Genomic DNA, 22,221 nt, shown 5'->3' with positions numbered 1-22,221 from the left:
TATAAATATTAGTCAAATAAGCAACACGTAACAAAATGCCCTATAATGAATTTGAGCGTGAAAATAGCCAGGCATGTGATTTCATTTTGTGCTCATACAACATTAAATGATTTAGCTTAATGATCGATTTACCATGAAACTATTAATTACTAGTGTTATAAAATTTATTCAAAGAATACATTTTTACAAACACTTATAGTTATTATATTTGGCCTACATGTATCCGAATGTTTGTGCGTCATGATGTAGATGTCACTGATGCACTGAAAACTATTAAAATTATCACTCGGATGCTAAATATGTCATGCATTATAATATTATTTTAATGTATGATTTTGGCATCGAACAGTAATTGGTTCAAAAGAAATAACATAAATGAGGTGCTGAGGATTGAATGAATTCAAGTGCACCACTGACCGAGTTAAGTAAATTGACTTCAACGTTATATCGATGGCACAGTTCCATAATGCCACAACTAGGAATTAGTAGTTTTGAGTAATGGCTGATCAAAGTTTTGACTCACCTATACTAAATTGACAAAAACACCGGCCCTACGAGGACAACTAGTAATTTTTTCGAGTTGTAATTTCGTGGAACTGAAGAGGAGCGGTATACTAATAATATAATGGGTAACATAACTCAAAACTTGAAATTTTTGACTTATCGTACTATGGAACTGAAACATTGTAAATCTATATAATATAACTGTATTCTAAATTTTATAAAGAGATTCCTATTCTCAAATGATCCAATAATACTATTCCAAGAAAAAACTTGGTATTCATGTATAGTGTTTGAAAAACGTCAGGTCAAAACATTCGAATTGCATAACACGTATGTTGCTATGAAAATTATTTTTTTTTACATCACGTCTTTAGAAATGGGAGATGTCAATTTTAGGAATGAAATGCTTCAAACTTTTCATACAAAGCAGTTACATACGTTTGAATTTTTTTCATTAGAAATAGGTGTTTTTTTTTTTAACTATCACGTATACTCATTTAATCCTCGGCATGTCAAATAACTTTGTGAAGATTGTAATAATATTATTAATTATACATATCCTTGGATATACAGTGATTTAACATGATTATTATAATATATCAATGTGTAATATACAAAGAACCTGATCAAACTTGATTGAGTATTTTTAATATGCTTATACACAGTTTACATGTGCATGGATTTACTGTTGACAGTATTTATTATCGCGGCTATAACAAAAAAATGCATGTGTAAATACATATTATTGTGCAAGTTGCAAGATTGCATGCATGGATCAAAAATGTTCAGAAGCTTCTGGATTTTCACGCAACAAACTGGATTGTGCGATATCTGCGCCTGCGCAGTAGAACGATAGGGACGAGCCTACCGGAAAAAAAATAAACTACACCTCTTGAAGAATGAGATTGGCAAGACAGTCAGCACTTTTACGTGTAAATAGTGATTATCGCGATTATTTAAAATACACATTAAATCAATGCACGTGCACGGGCGCTATTAGTTACATGGAATTTTATAATTGTGGTGAAATTGTGACTACAATACGATAGCGGCTTAATATAGATAAAATATATAGTTAACAAAATTAAAATATTGGTACACTTAATAATACAGCGCACATCAACCTTTTTATTCGACGACACAATTGGAATACAATAAACAATAGCATAGTAACTAATTTTGCATTAATCAATGCGATTCAATCTGTATTTAGCCCTATCGCTTTATAATGTATTATGTGTCACAGATCACATGGTTGAAAAGCGATTATAAAAATACTATGACAATCGTCCCTAAGAGTATTACGGATATATTCTGAACAGCAAAGTTAATATCCATGTTAAAACCAAACAGTTCAACTGAAATTCATTTAGAGTATTTACAAAATAAACCCCTCAAACTGCATGTCATAGGTAATTATAAAGAATTTTACTATTTTTTAAAAATACCCAATGGTTTTTAATATAGTAAGTAGTTACAAATGATTACCTACATTTTGTTTCTTTCGAAATTTTAAATTAACAAATGTTGGATTTATTTAGTTTTAATGCTGTTCTGAAATGTAAGCTTTTTGAATTATAGTCTTAAGGCCGCCGCCCTCTTAAAATACATAGGTAATCTACGTATTGTTTTTTTCGATTGCCAAATCCAATCCTAGCCTTACAACAATATAAAAATATTAAACATTCGAATGTGGTCTGTTAATAATCTCACGTAAGCAAAATCTTTAAAAACCATGTTTACCATCACTTTCAGCCCTGGTTAATATGTATTGCGGTAAATGTCTGTTCTTCTAATATCCACATAACCTCGAATCATCAAACTAGTTAGCTAAAAAGCATTAATTTTGAATAATAGCATTAAACAAAAAAACATAGCAAATATTTAGTTTTACATGACCAAAAAAACATTTAAGGCTCCTTAACTAAAGCATCTTAAGGCGGTAACATTAATTTGGCCCAATGGATATATTTCTATGTGAAGACGCCTTCGCCCTTTATATTAAAGTTATAAATATATGATTATATACGATATTAATTTACCGTTGTCCAGTTTCTGTCAATTTCAACATGGAGATTCTCAAAATCTCTTATTCTACTGGTAACAATCATCAGCTGTGTTGTCATTTAAAAAAATGGACACGGAATTTTTGTTGGAAGATTCATTAAGAAGAAAGAGTAAACATAAATACTGAAATAAATTATAACAAACACTTACAATATTGTCAATAGTTTATCACAATAAGACGGCACAAAACTTAAATTGTATGGTAATTCATAAGCATTTAATGGAGTTACCACATTTAAATACTCACAAAATAGTAAGAATAATTACGAATTAATATATTATGTAATATTACGTAATTTACTTATATCTTTCTCAATACTATCAGCTACAATCACAAGTCTTACGAATATCTCAATGATTATAAAAATGGTTTAAAATGCATGTTATACATGAAGCTATATTTATCATATAAAATATGTTCAACGTTGATATAATGAGTCCATGACCCAGGTTTAGTATACACATAGTAAGTAATACTTGAAAATTAATAGTATATTCCATGGAATGTATAATAATTTACTTTGTATGTTATACTGAAAACGTCCTTAATATAAAAACATTTCTGCAAATCAAATCAAATTGTCAATTAGATTCTCTAACATCTATCTAAATCTGTATTTGAATAATTGAAAATAGGCATTGAATTTCATAAATTATAATAATTTCAATGTCATTTGTACATGCTTTTAAAACAAAAATAGGTCAAGTATATATTATATAAAACTTCTGTTCAACAAACTTGTCAATACATAAATATGTAACTCAATTACACTTTTACAAAATTGGAATATAATTATTTACATCACATTTTTAAGCTTTGGACATTTGGAAGAAAAACACAATATCAATACCATTATTTTAAAAATGAAAACTAAACTCTTTTTAAACATCAGTAAAATTTGCTAGCAATTGAAATATGTATCGCGATTTTTTTCCAAATGGCTTTGAAGTCACATTTTAGAACAGAACACAATATAATATTTACAAGCAGACATCAAAAGCGCTACGTTTTCTTGTCTCCGTTTATGTCATCAGTAACATTTACCGCAGCAATTGTCTCTTGAACTATAATCGCATTAATATCGTCCAATTTAGTTATCCGGTCATTGTTATTATATGGAACATCAACATTGTTTTTCTTTTCATCAACGTGTCCGCAAACGTCTTGTTTTACTACAGCGGAAGAAATCGGCGGCCAGTCTCTATCATTTTCCATTTCTTTGTTGATGTTATGATACGAAATGCTCTTAGGGGATCCTTCTTTCAAGCTCTGCGGTAATAATTCTTTCGCCTGCATCAAGTACTCGACTATAAACTTTTCGCAGAACATGCTCACCACAAAATTTGCAGCGGCCAGACCCAAAATTATGTATCTGAATTCGTAACCTAGCGGCAGAACGAGTTCTAAAAGTTTAATAACCCAATCTGCAGGGTAAACTGTTATATATATGCAGATCGCCGTCATTATCATCATACTCAAGACAAACACTCCGTTGGTAATGATGCTTTTGCGATACGGCGAACCATGAGAATATGCGATCGCCAAGATTATGTATTGGAACATTGACGTGCAGAATATAGCGTAATTTTCAAAGCAATCGTAAGATTCATTGCCGCTGTAATCGTGTTTAACGTACCAAGTGTATTCGATTAAGAGAGTGTAGCTAATAACCTGAAATGCAGTGATGATAATGATCTGGCTTATCATAGAAAACAGAGGCACGAATCCCAGCAATGAAGTGTTAGGAGGAATCCGGCACAATCTTCCGGGGAACGCTTCAGTTTTTCCGAAAAAGAAGGCAAAATTAACGATCAACGCGATGTCGATGAACAAAAACTGGAAGTCAGTCAAATTGGAATCAAAGTAGTAGAGAAACGCCACGCTTAAGAATTCTGTGAGGGAGTAAGCGACCATGAACTTGAACATGCCGAAAGAAGTGGTGAGTGCGGCACGGCCTTCTCTCACGACCAGGGGTACACAGCCCACGTGGCCGTCGCGGGACGTGAAGGGAGACGCCACGCTGCTTTCCTGACCGGACACGGAGATCCCCGCGTGAGCCGCTTTCAATGCGCCACAATCGTTGGCTCCGTCACCGCACATTGCTGTAAAATAGTGATACATAAAATGGTTAATAATCCAAAATAGTTTGGCTGTAACAAGAGGGAGTTTTATTATATATAATGTTAAGACACTGTTTTGCTAACTCTTGAAAAATCCTTAAAGTCCCGTTTACATGGTTCAATTTTGACGATCATCCCGGAGGAATCATCCACAGTGACCCGTGTAAACGCACATTCATCAACGGATCATTGAAAGTGATCATCCGGAATCAAAAGTGAATGAAGTTGAACTTGTTCTACTTTGGATCATTTTTTGATCACTGCGGATGATTTCGCGCATCCGCAAACGCCACGCATGCGCACTGCGCCCATGAGTACTGTCATAATATTTACATAGATATGTAAATTTAATAAATTAAATGTCATTTTGAATAATTGAAAACAAGCCGGTTAAATAGAGGTTCCTGCAGTCCACATCATATTTGATAGTACATACTGATTCTAATAAACAAAGTGTTGTTTTGTGGTTTTTGGTTGCTGTTTCTGTGATTTATGTGTTTGCTATTTCACTTGATGCCATTTTGGAATAAATCGAGTATTTCACTTTCGGTGACACGTGTAAACAAAAAGTGAATGCCTGAATCCAATTCCCTGCGGAGGATCGTCCGCAGTGACCCTTAATTTCATATCAAGACACCAATTGACGATTCATCTTTAACGCAATTATTTCAGGATGGCATATTTTCCATTTTCTTTATTTTCACCCATCACTATGTATCACCATATTATGCCATTTAAAATTAAAACTACACAGTTTGGACATAAACATCTTTAATCTAAAATTGTGTTGAAATTTAGTTTTTGACAGATATGGGGGAAAAAAAATTCTCTTAATACAAATCTCCACTCTGTGGAGGCCTATACGATCCTATTAGGATCGGACATGGTGAAAAGAAAGAACAAGAATGTAGGTCAATTTAAGTTAAAAATAAATTTACAATGACGTCTTACCAACGTAATATCCGAGTGCCTGCAGTTCCACAACCAACTGCTGCTTTTGGTCAGAAGTCATTCTTGCGAAGACAGTTCCTGCAGTCACAAATCTTGCCATCAGGTGAGGATAATGTTCCACAATGGCCCTCCAAGTGTCGCCGGTCATGGCAAAGGCCCTCCCTGATACACCTCCGGCGTTGGCATTATTAACGTTGCCATTCTTTGCAGCCATACCGTTTTGGCCAGAATAGCCGCCCTCCACCGAAGCCACGGTCATGGATGATGCCGTCAAAGAAGGAGGACACAAATCTGCATTAGATGAGGAATTTTCTTCAGCTATGTTTGAGTGGCTAGAAGTTATTTTCGTCACCGATGGCACGTTGGCTGCGGTTGTTTTGGACATCTTCAACTGAATTTTAAAACAAATTAAATAAATAAACCGAACAGAAAATTTTAAATAAAAAACTATAAATAGGATTTAAATAAGTTATAGGTTTCTATGAAAAGTTATAAACATTGCTAACATTGAATTATACTCCATAAACAATATATGTATAAAACATTGTTATTATTTTCCAATATAATATATAAATGGCCCACGATGGATGAGTGGTAACGTGCCCGTTTGCAAAGTTGTAAGTCTCAGGTTCAAGTCCCCAGGTCTGGAAAATTACCATGTTATATTTCAATATATGTTTGACCCAGAGCATAAGCCTAATAGGTTGAGCAAATGGCTGACATCCATTTCTCGTAAAATAAAATAACTGTTCGTGAGGCAGTCAAGATGCACATCGAATTGCAGAGCCAATGGTAATAAATAATATTTGAATGTTTTTGTGCCTGACATGTAGGTACACCTCAAACACTAATAAATCTAAAGAAATATATTGAATATTTTTCATGGAATAGTAAATTATCATTTGAGAACAAAACATCATTTACAAAATTACATAGAATTTAAAATTGCATATTTAATATTGAAATTGATTTAATAATTTTGCTTATCTAAGCACTTAGAATATTTCAATCATCAGGATCTCATTGCACCTTTCCATAAATCAGTTTAAGTGATTATGGTTTCTTCTTTGGCATCTTCAAATGTAAACGTACTGTACTTTTGCAATTTATAATACGAGGGTGGGTCAATAATTCCTTAGAAAAAAGCATTAAAACAGTTTTGATTTTTGTATTTTTTTTTTATTTCTCAACATAATCTCCTTGGAGCTCAATACACTTGGTTAGACGTTTCTCAATTTTTTTTAAACCGTCAGAAAAATAAGTTTTCGGAAGGTCCTCAAAATAAGCATTTGTCCGATCGATGACTTCTTCATTTGAAAAAAAACGTTGTCCACTTAGCCATTTTTTTAAGTTTGGGAAAAGGAAAAAGTCACTGGGGGCTAAATCTGGCGAATACGGTGGGTGGTCGACCAATTCGAACTTCAATTCTTCAATTTTAGCCATTGATCGTAAACATGTGTGAACACGGGCATTATCCTGATGAAAGAGGATTTTTTTCCTGTTTAAATGAGGCCGTTTTTCTTCAATTTTGTTTTTTAGCTGGTCCAATAAAGATGCATAATAATCCCCTGTTATTGTTTTTCCTTTTTCCAAATAGTCAACGAAAATAATTTCACGTGCATCCCAAAATACAGTAGCCATAACCTTACCAGCTGATTTTACGGTTTTCGCCTTCTTTGGACATGGTTTGCCTTCGCAATCCACTGCTTTGACTGTTCTTTCGTCTCGGGAGTATAGTGGTGTATCCATGTTTCATCTTTATTCCGATATTCAAAATTATACTATTTTGGGCGTACTATACCTGTTTTATATCGTACATAGTACGCGGACCAAAATTATAGTCCAAATACTATAATTGTAGTATGGTTGGCAACGCTGAATTATTATTGCCTCGTTTCGCCTGGGCTTCCCCTACTGAAAATAACCTTTTATTTACAATTTACATTATAATATAGTTTGGCATTTTTGATACCACATACATACATACATACTAGCGGTGACGTACGATAGTCTACTGTTCAATTTAAAATTTGGGCATGCACATTTTTGTGTTTCGTTTATCTTGCACATGGACTATAAAGAAGGGAGTCGCAGTCAATAATTAATATTATGATTGAAGTACGGTTAGTGATACAAGGTAATATTATTTAGGCAGTGGCACTGAAATGCTAATTTCGTTGGTAGTGCTAGTTATTGATTATCTTTGAATTGAATGCCATGCGGTAACCTGTTTGCAATGAATGAAGATTTTTGATTGCATATTTCATTCAAATTCTTATAAGTAATTTATTTCAATATAAGTAGGTACTTACAACCAGTGGCGGCCGGTGATTTTTTGGATTGTAATTTTTGAGGGTGCGCTGGAAACTTACCTTATTGAAAAATGAAATCAATTCGGCGTTGTTTTTGATTTGACAAAAGGTTATTGACATTTGGGAAATTACCCGTATATTTTATATTTTTAATAAAACATGATAGGAGTTACTTAAATCTTTATTGGATTAGTTTTAAGAAACGACTGTATCTCTTATAGTAGATAATTACCTCTTACTTTTAACGGAAGCCATCTTATTCTATATAAGTACATTAGGTACGAGGGTGGGTCAATAATTCCTTAGAAAAAAGCATTAAAACAGTTTTTATTTTTGTATTTTTTTTTTATTTCTCAACATAATCTCCTTGGAGCTCAATACACTTGGTTAGACGTTTCTCAATTTTTTTTAAACCGTCAGAAAAATAAGTTTTCGGAAGGTCCTCAAAATAAGCATTTGTCCGATCGATGACTTCTTCATTTGAAAAAAAACGTTGTCCACTTAGCCATTTTTTTAAGTTTGGGAAAAGGAAAAAGTCACTGGGGGCTAAATCTGGCGAATACGGTGGGTGGTCGACCAATTCGAACTTCAATTCTTCAATTTTAGCCATTGATCGTAAACATGTGTGAACACGGGCATTATCCTGATGAAAGAGGATTTTTTTCCTGTTTAAATGAGGCCGTTTTTCTTCAATTTTGTTTTTTAGCTGGTCCAATAAAGATGCATAATAATCCCCTGTTATTGTTTTTCCTTTTTCCAAATAGTCAACGAAAATAATTTCACGTGCATCCCAAAATACAGTAGCCATAACCTTACCAGCTGATTTTACGGTTTTCGCCTTCTTTGGACATGGTTTGCCTTCGCAATCCACTGCTTTGACTGTTCTTTCGTCTCGGGAGTATAGTGGTGTATCCATGTTTCATCTACAGTCACAAAGCGACGAAAAAATTTATCCGGATTGCGTTGCATGAGCGACAACAGGGCTTTAGAGGCCACCACCCTATTGCGTTTATTGTCGACTGTGAGCAAACGCGGCACCCATCTTGCAGAAATATTTTTCATGCCCAATTTGTCATGTAAAATAGAAATGACGCTACCTTTTGAGATCCCTGTAACCTCAATTATCTCACTCAACTTTAATCTTCGGTCACTTAACACCATATCGTGGATTTTATTGATCATTTCTGGTGTAGTCACCTCTACAGGACGTCCTGAGCGTGGTTCATCCTTTGTTGATGTACGACCACGTTTAAATTCATTTAACCAGTTATAAATAGTTGCAAGTGAAGGAGCAGATATGCCGTGAACTAAATCCAACTCATTTTTTATTTCCTTTGCTGTTAACCCTTTTATATTAAAATGTTTAATAACAGCTCTAAACTCAATTTTCTCCATTTTCCATTTTTCCATTTTCCACAAGCAAAATTTTTTTTTTAAATGTACGAGAAACACACAACAACCCGACCAATCTGATTGAAACTTCGCAGCATACTGAAACGGTAGTGCCGCTGCATGAAAACAAACCGCTTACAGTACTAGTCGCGCTACCTGTCGGCTTTTCTAAGGACTTATTGACCCACCCTCGTATATACTCACAAAATAATTAACAAAAGCTTCATTCAAAGTTGTGTAATTCACATAATAAAAAAAACTTCTAACCCCCTGGACGCAGATCATTGAAGAAGTATAGTAGAGACTCGGTTTTAAATTCTTGTCATCGGAGGGAACAGCTTCGCACATCACCAATTTCTCTCCGTGCCGCAGGAGACCACACTCTGATGCGACTGAGACAGCAGTGTCCAGATTGTCACCTGTAAATAATGTTGAGATAAGAATAAGAATTATTGAGAAGGTCGCTAGTTTCTAGGAACTAACCAGTAAAATAGACAAGGCACAATTTAAGGATGTTGGTGTTCAGACATGGAAAAGCATGTGTCAATATGAAATGATATTCTACAATACGAATTCTACTGTATTATTTTACTGTATTTAAAGATTTAAATCATGCATTGTTCTTTGATCAAATAATTAAACTGATTTTCATAGAGCGAACAGGATTATCGAGGTCTGCATACTCGAAGATCAACCGTATGAAAGAAAGCATTACATTGTCTTTTTTCATTGTCCTTTTCTCTTTGGTTACTAAACACTATGTAATCATATTTATAAATCCTCCATTTAGTCTGAGAAGTTTCTTAAAAATAGCCGGAATGAATGCAAACAACAGTAAACTAATTTTACCAGTAATCATAACCACTTTGATGTTGGCCTCGAGCAATTCAGCAATGACCGGCGCAGATTCCTTCTTCAGTCTATTTTCCATGACAACCAGTCCAAGGAAAATCAAGTCCACTTCGGCCTGGTCTCTGGTCATCCGCTGTATCTTGACAAAGTTCTCATTCTTGAGAGGACGGCAGGCTATTGCCAATACTCTGTAGCCTTGTTGGGTGTATTGACGGAGAGATGATTTTATCCCTGTCGGAACTGAAAGTGTAACAAATGATATAGATTCTATCATACTAGAGAAGAGAAATTGTAACAAAAACTTTTTAATGAAAACCATAGTGATGGTTTTTACAGATTGAGGACGCATGCACACTACAATCACTTGCTTGTGCAACAGCCGCAAGCCAGATGTTCATTGTAAGGAATATCTGGACATGGAGATTTGATGCAGGGAAATGTAGGTGTCTTGTATGCATGTTCCGACAAAGAAGCGTGTATACAGAGATTGTGTGGTGTGGCAAACCACAAGCTGCATACTTTACATACCCCGAAGCTATGGTTATTATTTGTGATCGATTTAATGGCCAAATACAGAGATCTCGCCCTAAAGTTGACGTAACTAAGATGTTTTAATAAGAATAATAATAAGTATGTCACTTATTTTTCACACTCCTACAAAGTCTTATGGTTAAGCATTGCCTGATCTGTGCTGGAAGGTTTTGTATGGCGGCAAGTGAATTTTTTAGCAAAAATAAACCTTAATTTGAGTTTATCACAAACACTTACCAATCATATGCTAAATGTCTCATTATTGGACCAGTATTCTTCCGAATTTTAAATTATTCAAAACAATCGCCTGAGACTGGCATTCTGTCTTCAAAGACCGGCGAATAAGTTCGCGTTTTTTGTATGGGCAGCACTATACGCCCGGCCATGTCCGCAAACTAGTTCACTTTGGCAGAGAACCGGTTAAAACTACTAAAGTATGACTATGCATATGGTCCTTAAGTTTAAAGAATTACAATGTTTTCAAGTTTACACAATACTTTCAGGTACCTATTTATTGCTTTTGTTTTGTTTTGATTTGGTTTTAGTAAACTTTAATCATCAATACACTTATTTATTACATTTCACCGACTTTAATAAAATGGTAGAATCAAATAATAATTATTATAAGTATATATAATATAATTATATATTAAGAATCTAGTCATGAAAAATGCCTGGTCTTACCGGATTCTGGTCGAGATAATGCAACAATCATCTCAGGGGATCCTTTGCAGAACACCATATAATGTTCAGAAGCCAATGACTTTGAGATGACACTGCACCTTTGCAGTGAAGAATTGAATTGGTACTGCCGGACTATACCCCATTCGTGGACAGACTGTGGAAAGAATCAAAGGACACAATGATTATACAATATATTAATCAAAAAACTCAATACACATTTGTGTAAATGATTAAGTACCTATATAAATTTGAAGATTGAACAATGATGTAAATAATCGTTAGTTGCTATAACTATATAGTTACCTCTCCATTAGGATCGCTGAATTGAGGAGCTGATCTCACAACAGTAGGAACCAGAAGATCGTATTTTGTTGTATCAGGAACAATTGGCTCTTCTAAAATCCATCCAGTGCACTCAAACATCTATAAAAAAAATATATGTTATTACTATTATTTCTTACTATGTATTTATCTGTATTTAGTGATAATTGGGTCATCATTGTGTGTGTTCTTATGTACATCCAACTGAAGATCTGTAAACATAACTTCGAATAAAGAGTGCAGAAGAAAACCAGCGAGGCTATTCTAACATATCACTTAACATCCAAAAAGAGCTAAAACTGATAAATTTATCACATGTATCACTTCATGTATTCGGGCAGTTAATTATTACAATAAGTTAACAGTCTGAACTGTCAAAAAGTGCTATATTTTAACAGCATCTCTTTTGGCTGTGTTAACTTTTAGAGCGAGATAGAGTATGTCAATTATATATTGAGATTAGAGATGCAAGATGCGACTGTTTTGAAAAATAATTACGTCACAGCCGCCGCCTTAATTTATAGATCCCCACGAGCTGTCAAATATTGAGTGACTGGTAGTAATGTAAAATTTGTTTTACTACATGCTGCAATGATATGACTAATAAAATTGTATGTTATCTTATGTTTGATGTTTCAATCAAAATTTCGAGCATTACTAGGTTCGAGTGGAAAAAAACATAAACATGCAGGCATGAACATACCCGAATTTGACCAAATAGAGACGTATTTCACATGCTTGTTGACCAACTTAAATTTTCGCCGTATATTTAACCAATTATTTTAGATAACCGTCGATAGCCGCTGATACCCGCCTTGTGTATGGAATGAATTTGGACCAATGAAAATATCGGAAACGTGCTAAAGTGCTAATTGTTAAGAATAGCTGCAAAGGTACTAAAACATGTTTTTCCTCACCCCCGAAAACAATGGCGGGATAAATTTACATATTTAACCCTTTCGACGCGAGCCATTTTCGCGGAAATTTATTTTCAGTCAACTGATCTGTTAAAACGGTCACTATAGCTAATACAAAATATAAAGTAATAATTAATTCCCAATAATAAATAACACGTCAGTTGACGCTCCTTACTTATGCCTTATTACATCTATCACAGTAAGTATATTAATTCTTTACCTTAACATCTAACGGATCCCCAGTCAGTTGTCCATCAAGTATCGTCAATCCATGGCAGACATTCATGCCAATCTTCAATAAATCGTTGTCATTCAAGGTGGATGGATCTCGGACAGCTTGTCCGAGTACCATATCATCGAGCGGTCCCTGCTCATCGTCGTTGAAGATCCAGTCGAAGTCTCCGTGGTCATTCTGATGATGGCCTTGAAAATCTGTGACGTACATCATCTCGTGTTGGGTGCCAGTCGGTGAGCCAGTTGATATATTTTGGTGGCTTTTATTAATCTTCGGTGACGAGTGAGAGGATTGATGTTGAGATTTTGTCGGGTCGCGAAGTTTACGGGATGGAACCACTCCCCACATGTCTAGACCATCTTCTGTGAGGGTTCCCGTCTGCGAAGCAAAATTACAATTTCAAATTGTTCAAGAATAACAAAACCAATAATGAAACTGACAATCACAGACCAATGGCGAAATTTATCCTTTCTTTCATTACTTTATGATTGCTGCATTCGGGAATCAATTAAAATATTCTATTAAAAACTAAACTCTAATCTATATTAAGCCATTAATTGTGGTAAAAAAGGTGATCAATACACAATAACAAATTATTGTTTTGTTATATATACCCACGATGGCTGAGCGGGTAACGTATTGACCTGTAATATCATGGGTCCCGGGTTTGAATCTCAGGTCAGGCGAAAATTCACGTTGTTTTTCAATGTGTTTTTGGATCCAGATGGATCTAATAGGTTGAGCAAATGGCTAACATCCATTTCTCATAAAAATAAAAATCTGTTAATACAACCTCCACTCTGTGGAGGCCCACATGATCTTAGGATCGGACATGGTTAACAATAATATAATAGTGACCATTGAATCTATCCGCGTGGTAAGTTTGCACCAACGATAGCCGAGTTGGTACGATATTGATATACTATCTATCTTTAACATGTTTCTATTTTCAAATGCCAATGAAAGATGTCTTCATGATTTATTGCTAATTTAAAATCTATTTCAGGCCATAAAAAAACACAAGTATTGTCACCTTGTCAAAGCACACACAAGCAATACTGCCACAGACATTGATGACTCTTGGGTTGATACAGAAGACACCGAGTTTCCGCAGTCTGGATATAGCATAGAGTCTACCGACTGTCATGGCCGCCGGCAGAGCAGGTGGTACTACTATCGTCAAAATATCCAGAGATTTGATAATCACGTCGCCTGCTGTTATGCTACGACCAGTCTGAAAGTAAACGTGATGTTAAAATCTAATAGTTTCCAAGTTTACATAAATGTACAGCAATTTTATAACTGACTAATAACTCCATTCTAGCATCTAATGCACTACTTGAAACTTATATTCCAAGAAATATTCTTTGATTTGCTTCTTTAAAACCAGTCTCTATTCTCCCAATACTAACGGATGCTAATAATGAGTTAATAAAATCAGAAGCATTTTCAATTAGCACTTAATTCTCTTTGTTATTAGTTTGTATACATAGGTACAATAATATGCTTACATATTGTGTCATCAACTTTCAAATACTGATAACCCTAAAATTATCATTTTTTTTTTATCTAATTTCACATACCGACCCCATATCCACCATGTCATAAAAAAAACTTGACATCAGTTAAGTAGACATAGAGTGCGGCAAGTTTAATGTGAAGCATGGCCGTTTCGAGAACAACAATTCTCCCTAGCCCTTTCCTCTTCGTTCCCCTCACTGTGCAATCATTTGACATTCGTTATTTGTGCGTGCTGCAAATTTGAGTAAAGTGTTTAAACGTGTAATAATGCAAAAAGTGTTGAAAAGTGATAGCAGGAGGATTACAAGTCATGTTATAACCCACTGTGAAGAAGAAAAAACTCACTGGGCCTATAAATAAGGTAGATGATAGAGTCGCTGCGATAACAGGTAGAAATACTTTGACATTTCAGTGTTACTATTTAACTAAAAACGGCTCAATTTACCGAGAGTACACCGCAGAGAAACATCAGATTTTTTTTTGTCAATGCTTGAAAGCATCTAAGCGACACTGTTTGAGCATAGACAATCATGGAAAAATTGCTATTATATGGCTAAATCGCTATTATAAGCGTAGACAATAAGTACAAATAGAAAAATCTTTTACAATGAATAAAATTCAAACATTTTCAATTACCTAATAAAATTCGCCGTTTTCAAAAATCAGTAAAGCATATCGTCGCCGTAGATGTCAAGGGAACCAAGCCACAAATTTGGCGAAAATGAGTGTAAAGTACACAAAAGCATTTTAAAATCATCAAAGATGCAGTGGTGAATGGATTTAAGCCACAAAACTCTTTTGATTACATTTTTTGTACATTTCAATATTCAGTGGTCAAGAGATATAACACACATAACTTCTAAGATACTATTTTTTTTAGTTATTTGTACAAAATAATAAAAAGATAATACCACAAAGTATATTCTGTGTTGAAAGTTTCACCGTTATATCTTTAAAAACAAAAAAGTTCAATAAAAAAATGTTACTTTTCTTTGTCACACAAAATCTTAGAGTGCCTGTTTCTCAGCAACATGATTTTGTGGACTGGCTTCCTTGACATCTACGGCGACGATATTAGAGTTCGCCAATGCATTTCATAAAATTTAAATAATTATCAAGTAACCTTTGACATAAAGACACTCGTGCTTAAACCTTCGTATAAAAACACTCTAAATAGGTAGGTAGGTAGGTATGCGAAAATAAGGAACATTTTTCAAAATAACGTTATAGATAACAATATTTTTTATATAAAATTAAACGATGTTGTTATTATTTCAGATAATTCCGACTCAAATTTAATCAATAAAATAAGAAATACGAGTGAAAATGGCTTGAATGGCTTTTATTTACTCTTTGATTAGTGATTGTTTTTATAAGATAATAATATTTATCCATAGTCAGTATTCCGTATTTGTATTCATTTAATTAAATGTATAATAAATAAAACAGGCTCCAGTTTATGAGCCCCACGAAAACATTTCGCTTCCACAAACAAATGGCCCGGTCAAATAGCCTCGATAAAACGGCTCACACTGATTGAAATTAAACGTCACTGGTTTTCATTAAAATGCCACTTTTCCTACTTAAAACTTACCTTTCGGCATAATATACCTATCATAAATATTCATGAAGCGTGTTATCTTTCATATTAAAAATACCAAACTAACCTGTAGTTTTTTTTAATCTTAATTTTCTCGGTTATGCGTTCAACTAGGGGTAGATTACAACTTAATATATTATAACTACTATCTTATTACTTGTCTTGAAGGCCGACGAAAAAACTTTATGAAACGTATCTGCACTGCAACCGCGTTTATCGTCGGCTTTCGTGGACGACATTAATTATTATTGTTTCAAAATTAGCCATTTACAAGGTTGACAAAGACGTAGCTTTATTTAAAAAGAAAAAAAAGCCAAAATATAACCAACGCTCGAAAGAAATAAGAACTTGCATATTTCATTACGCTTCGACATTTACAAAATATTACTATATATTATTATTGAAACGATCAATCGATAATAATTATAGTAATCGGCCATAGCCGGCGAAGGGATACATTGTACATATTATATTCTGCCGATAACTTCACGTCGTGGCGGAGGCTAACCTATCAATATTGAACAGTATTGCAAGCTGTCAAAAATGGCAACTTATCGGCAGAATAATAATTAAGTATACAATGCCGGGTTATGAGTACCTTAAGTTGTAGACGTTGAACGCATAACCGAGAAAATTAAGATTAAAAAAATTACGAGGTTAGTTTGGTATATTTAATATGAAAGATAACACGCTTCATGAATATTTATGATAGGTATATTATGCCGAAACGTAAATCTTAAGTAGGAAAAGTGGCATTTTAATGAAAATCAGTGACGTTTAATTTCAATAAGTGTGAGCCGTTTTATCGAGGTTTTATTGGCTGGGCCATTTGTTTGTGGAAGCGAAATGTTTTCGTGGGACTCATAAACTGGAGCCTGTTTTATTTATTATACATTTAATTAAATGAATACGGATACGGAATACTGACTATGGATATATATATTACAATCTTATAAGAACAATCACTACCTAATCAAAGAGTAAAGCCATCCAAGCCATTTTCACTCGTATTTCTTATTTTATTGATCAAATTTGAGTCGGAATTATCTGAAATTATAACAATGTCGTTTAGTTAACACGGCTCAATTTTATATATAAAATATTGTTATGTATAACGTTATTTTGAAAAATGTTCCTTATTTTCGCATAACTATTCAGAGCATTTTTATACGAAGGTTTAAGGCTCGCACAAACCAACGCGAATATTCACCAAGTACCCCGTCAAAATATCCCGAAAAAGCACCCGCTATCGGTACGGAAGGTCCGGTCAAAAGAGTCTCAAAAAAGCCAATGCCGCTGTAATGCTCCCTACTTACCTGTTGTTAATGAACAAACGTAACATTTATTCATGCAGGAGATCTAAAGATACAATGAAAGCCATCAATTTGTCACATATTTGGCTATTTTTGAGACTCTTTTGACCGGATCTTCCATATCGATGCGGGTGCTTATTTTGGGATATTTTGACGGGGTAAATGCGAATGGATGGCAGTGTCGGAGACAAATTGTATCAATGATAATATAAAATTATTGATATATTATTTGAATGCACGATACCGAAACGTCAAACAATCACAGCGCTCCATATTGAACTTTATAAGATAATAACTTAATTCCCTTCCGAAATCTGTGCGTCGCGTGCTCTTTTCCGTAAGCCAATACGAGCTTGATTGGCGAATAATTCGCTTTGGTGTGTGGATCGCATTAAGCACGAATGTCTTAGGTTACTTTATAATTATTAAAATTTTATGAAATGCATTGGCGAACTCTATTAAGCTATACTGATTTTTGAACACGGCGAATTTTATTAATTTAAAATGTTTGAATTTTATACATTGTAAATGATTTTTATATTTGTACTTATTGTCTATGCTTATAATAGCGTTTTTGCCATATAATAGCGGTTTTTTCCATGATTGTCTATGCTCAAAAAATCTCGCTTAGATGCTTTCAAGTATTGAGATAAGAAATCTGACATTTATCCAGGGTGAGCGGTCGTAATATAGAGCCCTAAAAACATCTCATCAAGTATGGACTTTGCCGTTATTTAAATTAGACACCTTATATTATGGTTATTCACATACCTTGAGTGCAATAGTATAAATCAGCCCAAGAAGTGCCAAAATGGAGAGGATTATAATAAACTTGTAGGAGTCTCTATCAAACTTGAAATCAGCCGGCAACGGATACATGATTGAGCGAACGAGTTGTCCTTTGGTTGTTAGAAATCCAGTTCGGAGTACCACAGCTCTGAAAGCAAAATCATCATAAGAAATGGTTGGCTTTAACGCTAGTTTCTTTTCCAACGTATTGTATTTTTAAATCAAATCAAAATGCCCATTTTTACATGCAAGTCAACCCTCAGTTGCAATAAATACAGATTTTGAAAGTTATAGATGATTTACATGCTGTGTGAAATTACTTTTAGAAATTATTAGTCTGGTCGCCAAAGGAGGGGAGGGGGGGCGACATGGAGATTTCGAAGGACAATTTTTTTTTGCCTGATTTCGACTAAGTTTTTTCCCAATTATGAATGGGTGTTTTTGCAAATGCTGCCAATCTCGGAGAAATATTTGCTTTATTTTAGCAGTACAATTTGAAAAAATGAGAATTGAGATGATGAAAAGACAGATTACCCATTGGAGACAGATTTAATTTTGTAGGAAATATTACAAGAGTTTACTAAAACTGCTACAACGTTTTCTTATTATAAATTATTTAATTTCAATATTTCTTTTCAAAATGTGTAGTTATTGAAATATTCCAAATTGTAATTGTATTTTTAAATATGTGGGCAAATTTGTCAGGTTTGAATAAATATTTTTAAATAAGCGGCACCAAATTAACACCGGTTGTCCACAGACACTCAGTCAACCGCGGCGTCCCATTGGTGCTGATTGTCTCCAATGGGTTTAATGGGTTAATATCGCACATTGTGATACCATTAAATTTACCTAAAATAATATGCAGGATACCTTTTTGGTGTAGAATTTAACATAATAACATATAACTTTATTTCATCTCATAATAAAAGTTCTATAGGGATAACAGTTAATGAAAGACAGTAAAAACCCCATTTACCCCATATTTGCAAGTCAAGCTAACTTTGTGTGGACTGGCAACCAGATCATATTATGTATGTATTTTTTGTTGGATTTTTACTATGTAGATATCTTTGTTTTTGGAAATAGATGTCATCATAATATAAAAGCTCCATCTGCACTCTTCAACATCTATAACTATCACATATACATATACCGGCTTTATTACTAATAGCTGGTTCTATGCCGGGAGGTATAAGTATGGCCGTATACGGAGGGCCGCGATTTTCTTTGAAAAAATAAACCTTAGTAAATATACTTTTTTGGCATTATATTAATACTATATCATATTATATTCACCAAGTTAATACACGATGTGTCTATTTACGCCGTCATTTATCCAAATAAATCAAACTTAATGTTTCACAAAACGTTAGGGTTGTCACAACACTTACACAGTAAAGATGAGAACGTGATAATGTATGAGTAATTCTACAATATGCTACTTTGATCTTAAAACCATATAAAAATATAACGAATTAAAAAAAATAATAATCTTCTACCGTGTGGTATGTCTCAAAACAAGGTTCAACGCAGAGCACCATTTTGCACTGTTTGCACTCATACCTTGATTCTCTTCGCAGAAGATCAAAAGGTTTAAATTTAATAAATTCAAATATCCCAGAAACTTAGAAAAAACTTATTATAGAAAGATATGATACAAAAAAAGTCTAATAAATGAAACACTTTGCGAATAAAGTAAGTCCTGACACTAATATCTTATAAAATAGACAATTACCGATACACAACACAGATTACGATGGTTTAAAAAATTACGAAATTGTACCCGTATATTACGAAAAAAATGCCAAAATTCTAAAAGTAATTATTATAAAACTATCATAAAAGTAAAAATATTTCAGCCGTGAAACCGAATTAGATACGTCAAACACGACTACGAATATTCAACTAATATGTATCCCAAGATGTGTCACTTCTATTGAGTAGTAGTGTATATTCAGGAGTCACAGTATTCCCCGTTTCTCGTATGCATAAGCGAACCATAATTTCGATCGCATCTACTATAAGTAAACGGGAATCCCGGCGTGTGATTTGATAAATATCGGATCCGTGGGACAACCCTACTAGCGACGCGTTTCGGTAACCTAAGAAAGCTTTTTTTTTAATCAACGTTTTGTTGATTATATTATAGAAAATGTCAAATGTAAGTATTACACCATGATCCTAAGAGATGTCACTGTGTGGGCAATGTGTTTGTATTATTCAAAACAATCAAATTATTGAATGTATTGCATTTATATGTTAATCCATAATCATGCATGTTATTCTGGTTATTATCATTACTTACTTGACAGGTTCATTGTTATAGTATCTTGTTTGGATGACTTTAGTTCCACAGTACAGTGTGTGGCTGGAATCTTCTTTTATGTCGTACAATCTGTTCAAAGAGGGAAGCGCAGTTTTTGTGACGGGAACCGATTCACCTGGAATTTAATCATTCATACGATTTTAAGATATATATATATCACATGGAAAGACAATAGGTATTATAATAAAATAGGTATTATTAGTAATACAATCATAAATCATATAATATATTATATTTATATAAAATTCAGAATGATTTAAAAGTAGGTACTCGTAAGTATGAAGAAATATCTAATAATAATGACAGTGTTAATATCAGATATTTGATAACAATCAATATCACGATGGCCGCCCGGCTTAAGCGTCGGCCTATAAATAGCGTCATGGGTCCCAGGTTCGAATCCAGGGTTTTTCAAGTACGCATATTTGTTTATTTATTTATTTAAGAATACAAAACATTGTGGACATAACAAATCTAAATTCAAGACGTACACAACATGAGATTTACATTATAAGTCAAACATTACCCTCACAAGAGAGAAGAGAATATAGAAAAAGAAATATATATATAATAACAAAAAAAAAAAAATAATCAAAACATACTTAAGTATAATTTAATACAGAAAAATATAATTTTTGAGAACGGAAAATATACAATTTTATACAGAAAAATACAGTTTCAAAAATAAAATGCAAAGTACATCATTGAAAATGTCTGTCTTTAGGGAGCGCATTTACTAGTCTTGCACCCCTCGCTAATGGTGCCTGATAGGCTTGACGCGAGGAAACGGTTCCAATCCAGAATAAATCATGACTGCGACCACGTAGGTAATTGACAGGCGCATGGAAATTCAAATTTTTTCAATTTCAATTTGTGTACGAATCAGAGTATGGACCTAATAGGTTGAGCAAGTAGCTGACATCCATTTCTCGTAAAAACAAAATCTTTTAATACAAACCCCCACCCAGTGGAGGCCCATATGATCTTCTAAGTATCGGACATGGTCGAAAAAAAAAAATATCAAATTAATGTTCTAATTGAATTTAATAAAATTAGAGCTTTACGGTCTGCTCCACAATCTACACGTAATTTTTTTGATCTAAATAATATACGGCCATCTCTTTCAAGTACGACAGTTCCCGGTGAACTGTGATACGGTGATAAGTGCAATCTACCTGTAATCCAGGAAACTGTATTTAATTGCATGTCTCTCAATTTTGTCACTAGACGTCACTAGCATTTTAGATAAATCTTCAAAAAACCATAAAAGTAACGATTATTTTAACAGTAAACACGATTTTTAAGAGAAAAATAATGAAATTTATCAACTTAAATGAGGTCATACTCGTTTGTATAATTTTTATAATTATCTATAATGTTTTATATAGCGCAATGTCACCAATCATGACATTATAACAAATTCCCAACAATTTTTACCTAGTATATGTTCATGAAAATAAATAATCTCTTGTGTGACATACTTACCGGTGAGCATGCTCTCATTTACAATGCAAGAGCCATCCAGCAGCACAGCATCCACGTGCATGGTGCAGCCTCGAGTCGGTATCATGATAAGGTCACCGGGAACCAATTGAGAGCTGCTCACTTCTTCGCACAGACCAGAACCTCGGTCGCGGCAAACTAAAACGTCGCCCACTGATTGAACGGTACTTCGCAGGTTCATTTGGTTCTATAAATTATAATATAATGATTAGTTTCCTGGTCTTTTCTAGACAAATCAAAGTTGGATTATAACTGGAGGGAGTCTTAAAACTTTGTCTA

At 33.9% G+C, this 22,221-nt stretch overlaps 1 protein-coding gene across 2 annotated transcripts in view; it reads right to left on the bottom strand.

Annotated features, from left to right (window-relative positions):
* Nucleotides 1-869: 869 nt before the first annotated feature.
* Nucleotides 870-22,221, bottom strand: part of LOC147067414 (polyamine-transporting ATPase 13A3-like) — a 123,406-nt gene continuing 102,054 nt past the window's right edge. For both annotated transcript variants that reach the window (XM_085953932.1, XM_085953931.1), the window contains exons 8-18: nucleotides 21,925-22,129; nucleotides 20,419-20,554; nucleotides 18,093-18,258; nucleotides 13,921-14,121; nucleotides 12,873-13,265; nucleotides 11,718-11,837; nucleotides 11,415-11,568; nucleotides 10,197-10,439; nucleotides 9,615-9,766; nucleotides 5,644-6,034; nucleotides 870-4,674 (exon numbers count right to left, since the gene is read on the bottom strand). In XM_085953932.1, coding sequence (XP_085810058.1) covers nucleotides 3,575-4,674; nucleotides 5,644-6,034; nucleotides 9,615-9,766; nucleotides 10,197-10,439; nucleotides 11,415-11,568; nucleotides 11,718-11,837; nucleotides 12,873-13,265; nucleotides 13,921-14,121; nucleotides 18,093-18,258; nucleotides 20,419-20,554; nucleotides 21,925-22,129 — 3,261 coding nt within the window. In that variant the 3' untranslated portion in view covers nucleotides 870-3,574. The remainder of the gene's footprint in view (nucleotides 4,675-5,643; nucleotides 6,035-9,614; nucleotides 9,767-10,196; nucleotides 10,440-11,414; nucleotides 11,569-11,717; nucleotides 11,838-12,872; nucleotides 13,266-13,920; nucleotides 14,122-18,092; nucleotides 18,259-20,418; nucleotides 20,555-21,924; nucleotides 22,130-22,221) is intronic.

This window comes from Rhyacophila brunnea, unplaced genomic scaffold (assembly GCF_057557595.1).
Source record: "Rhyacophila brunnea isolate RB1 unplaced genomic scaffold, BYU_Rbru_1.0 scaffold_4, whole genome shotgun sequence".
In the NCBI taxonomy this organism is placed as follows: domain Eukaryota; kingdom Metazoa; phylum Arthropoda; class Insecta; order Trichoptera; family Rhyacophilidae; genus Rhyacophila; species Rhyacophila brunnea.
The sequence above is the reverse complement of the archived record's forward strand: the minus strand, read 5'-3'. Positions and strand labels throughout refer to the sequence as shown.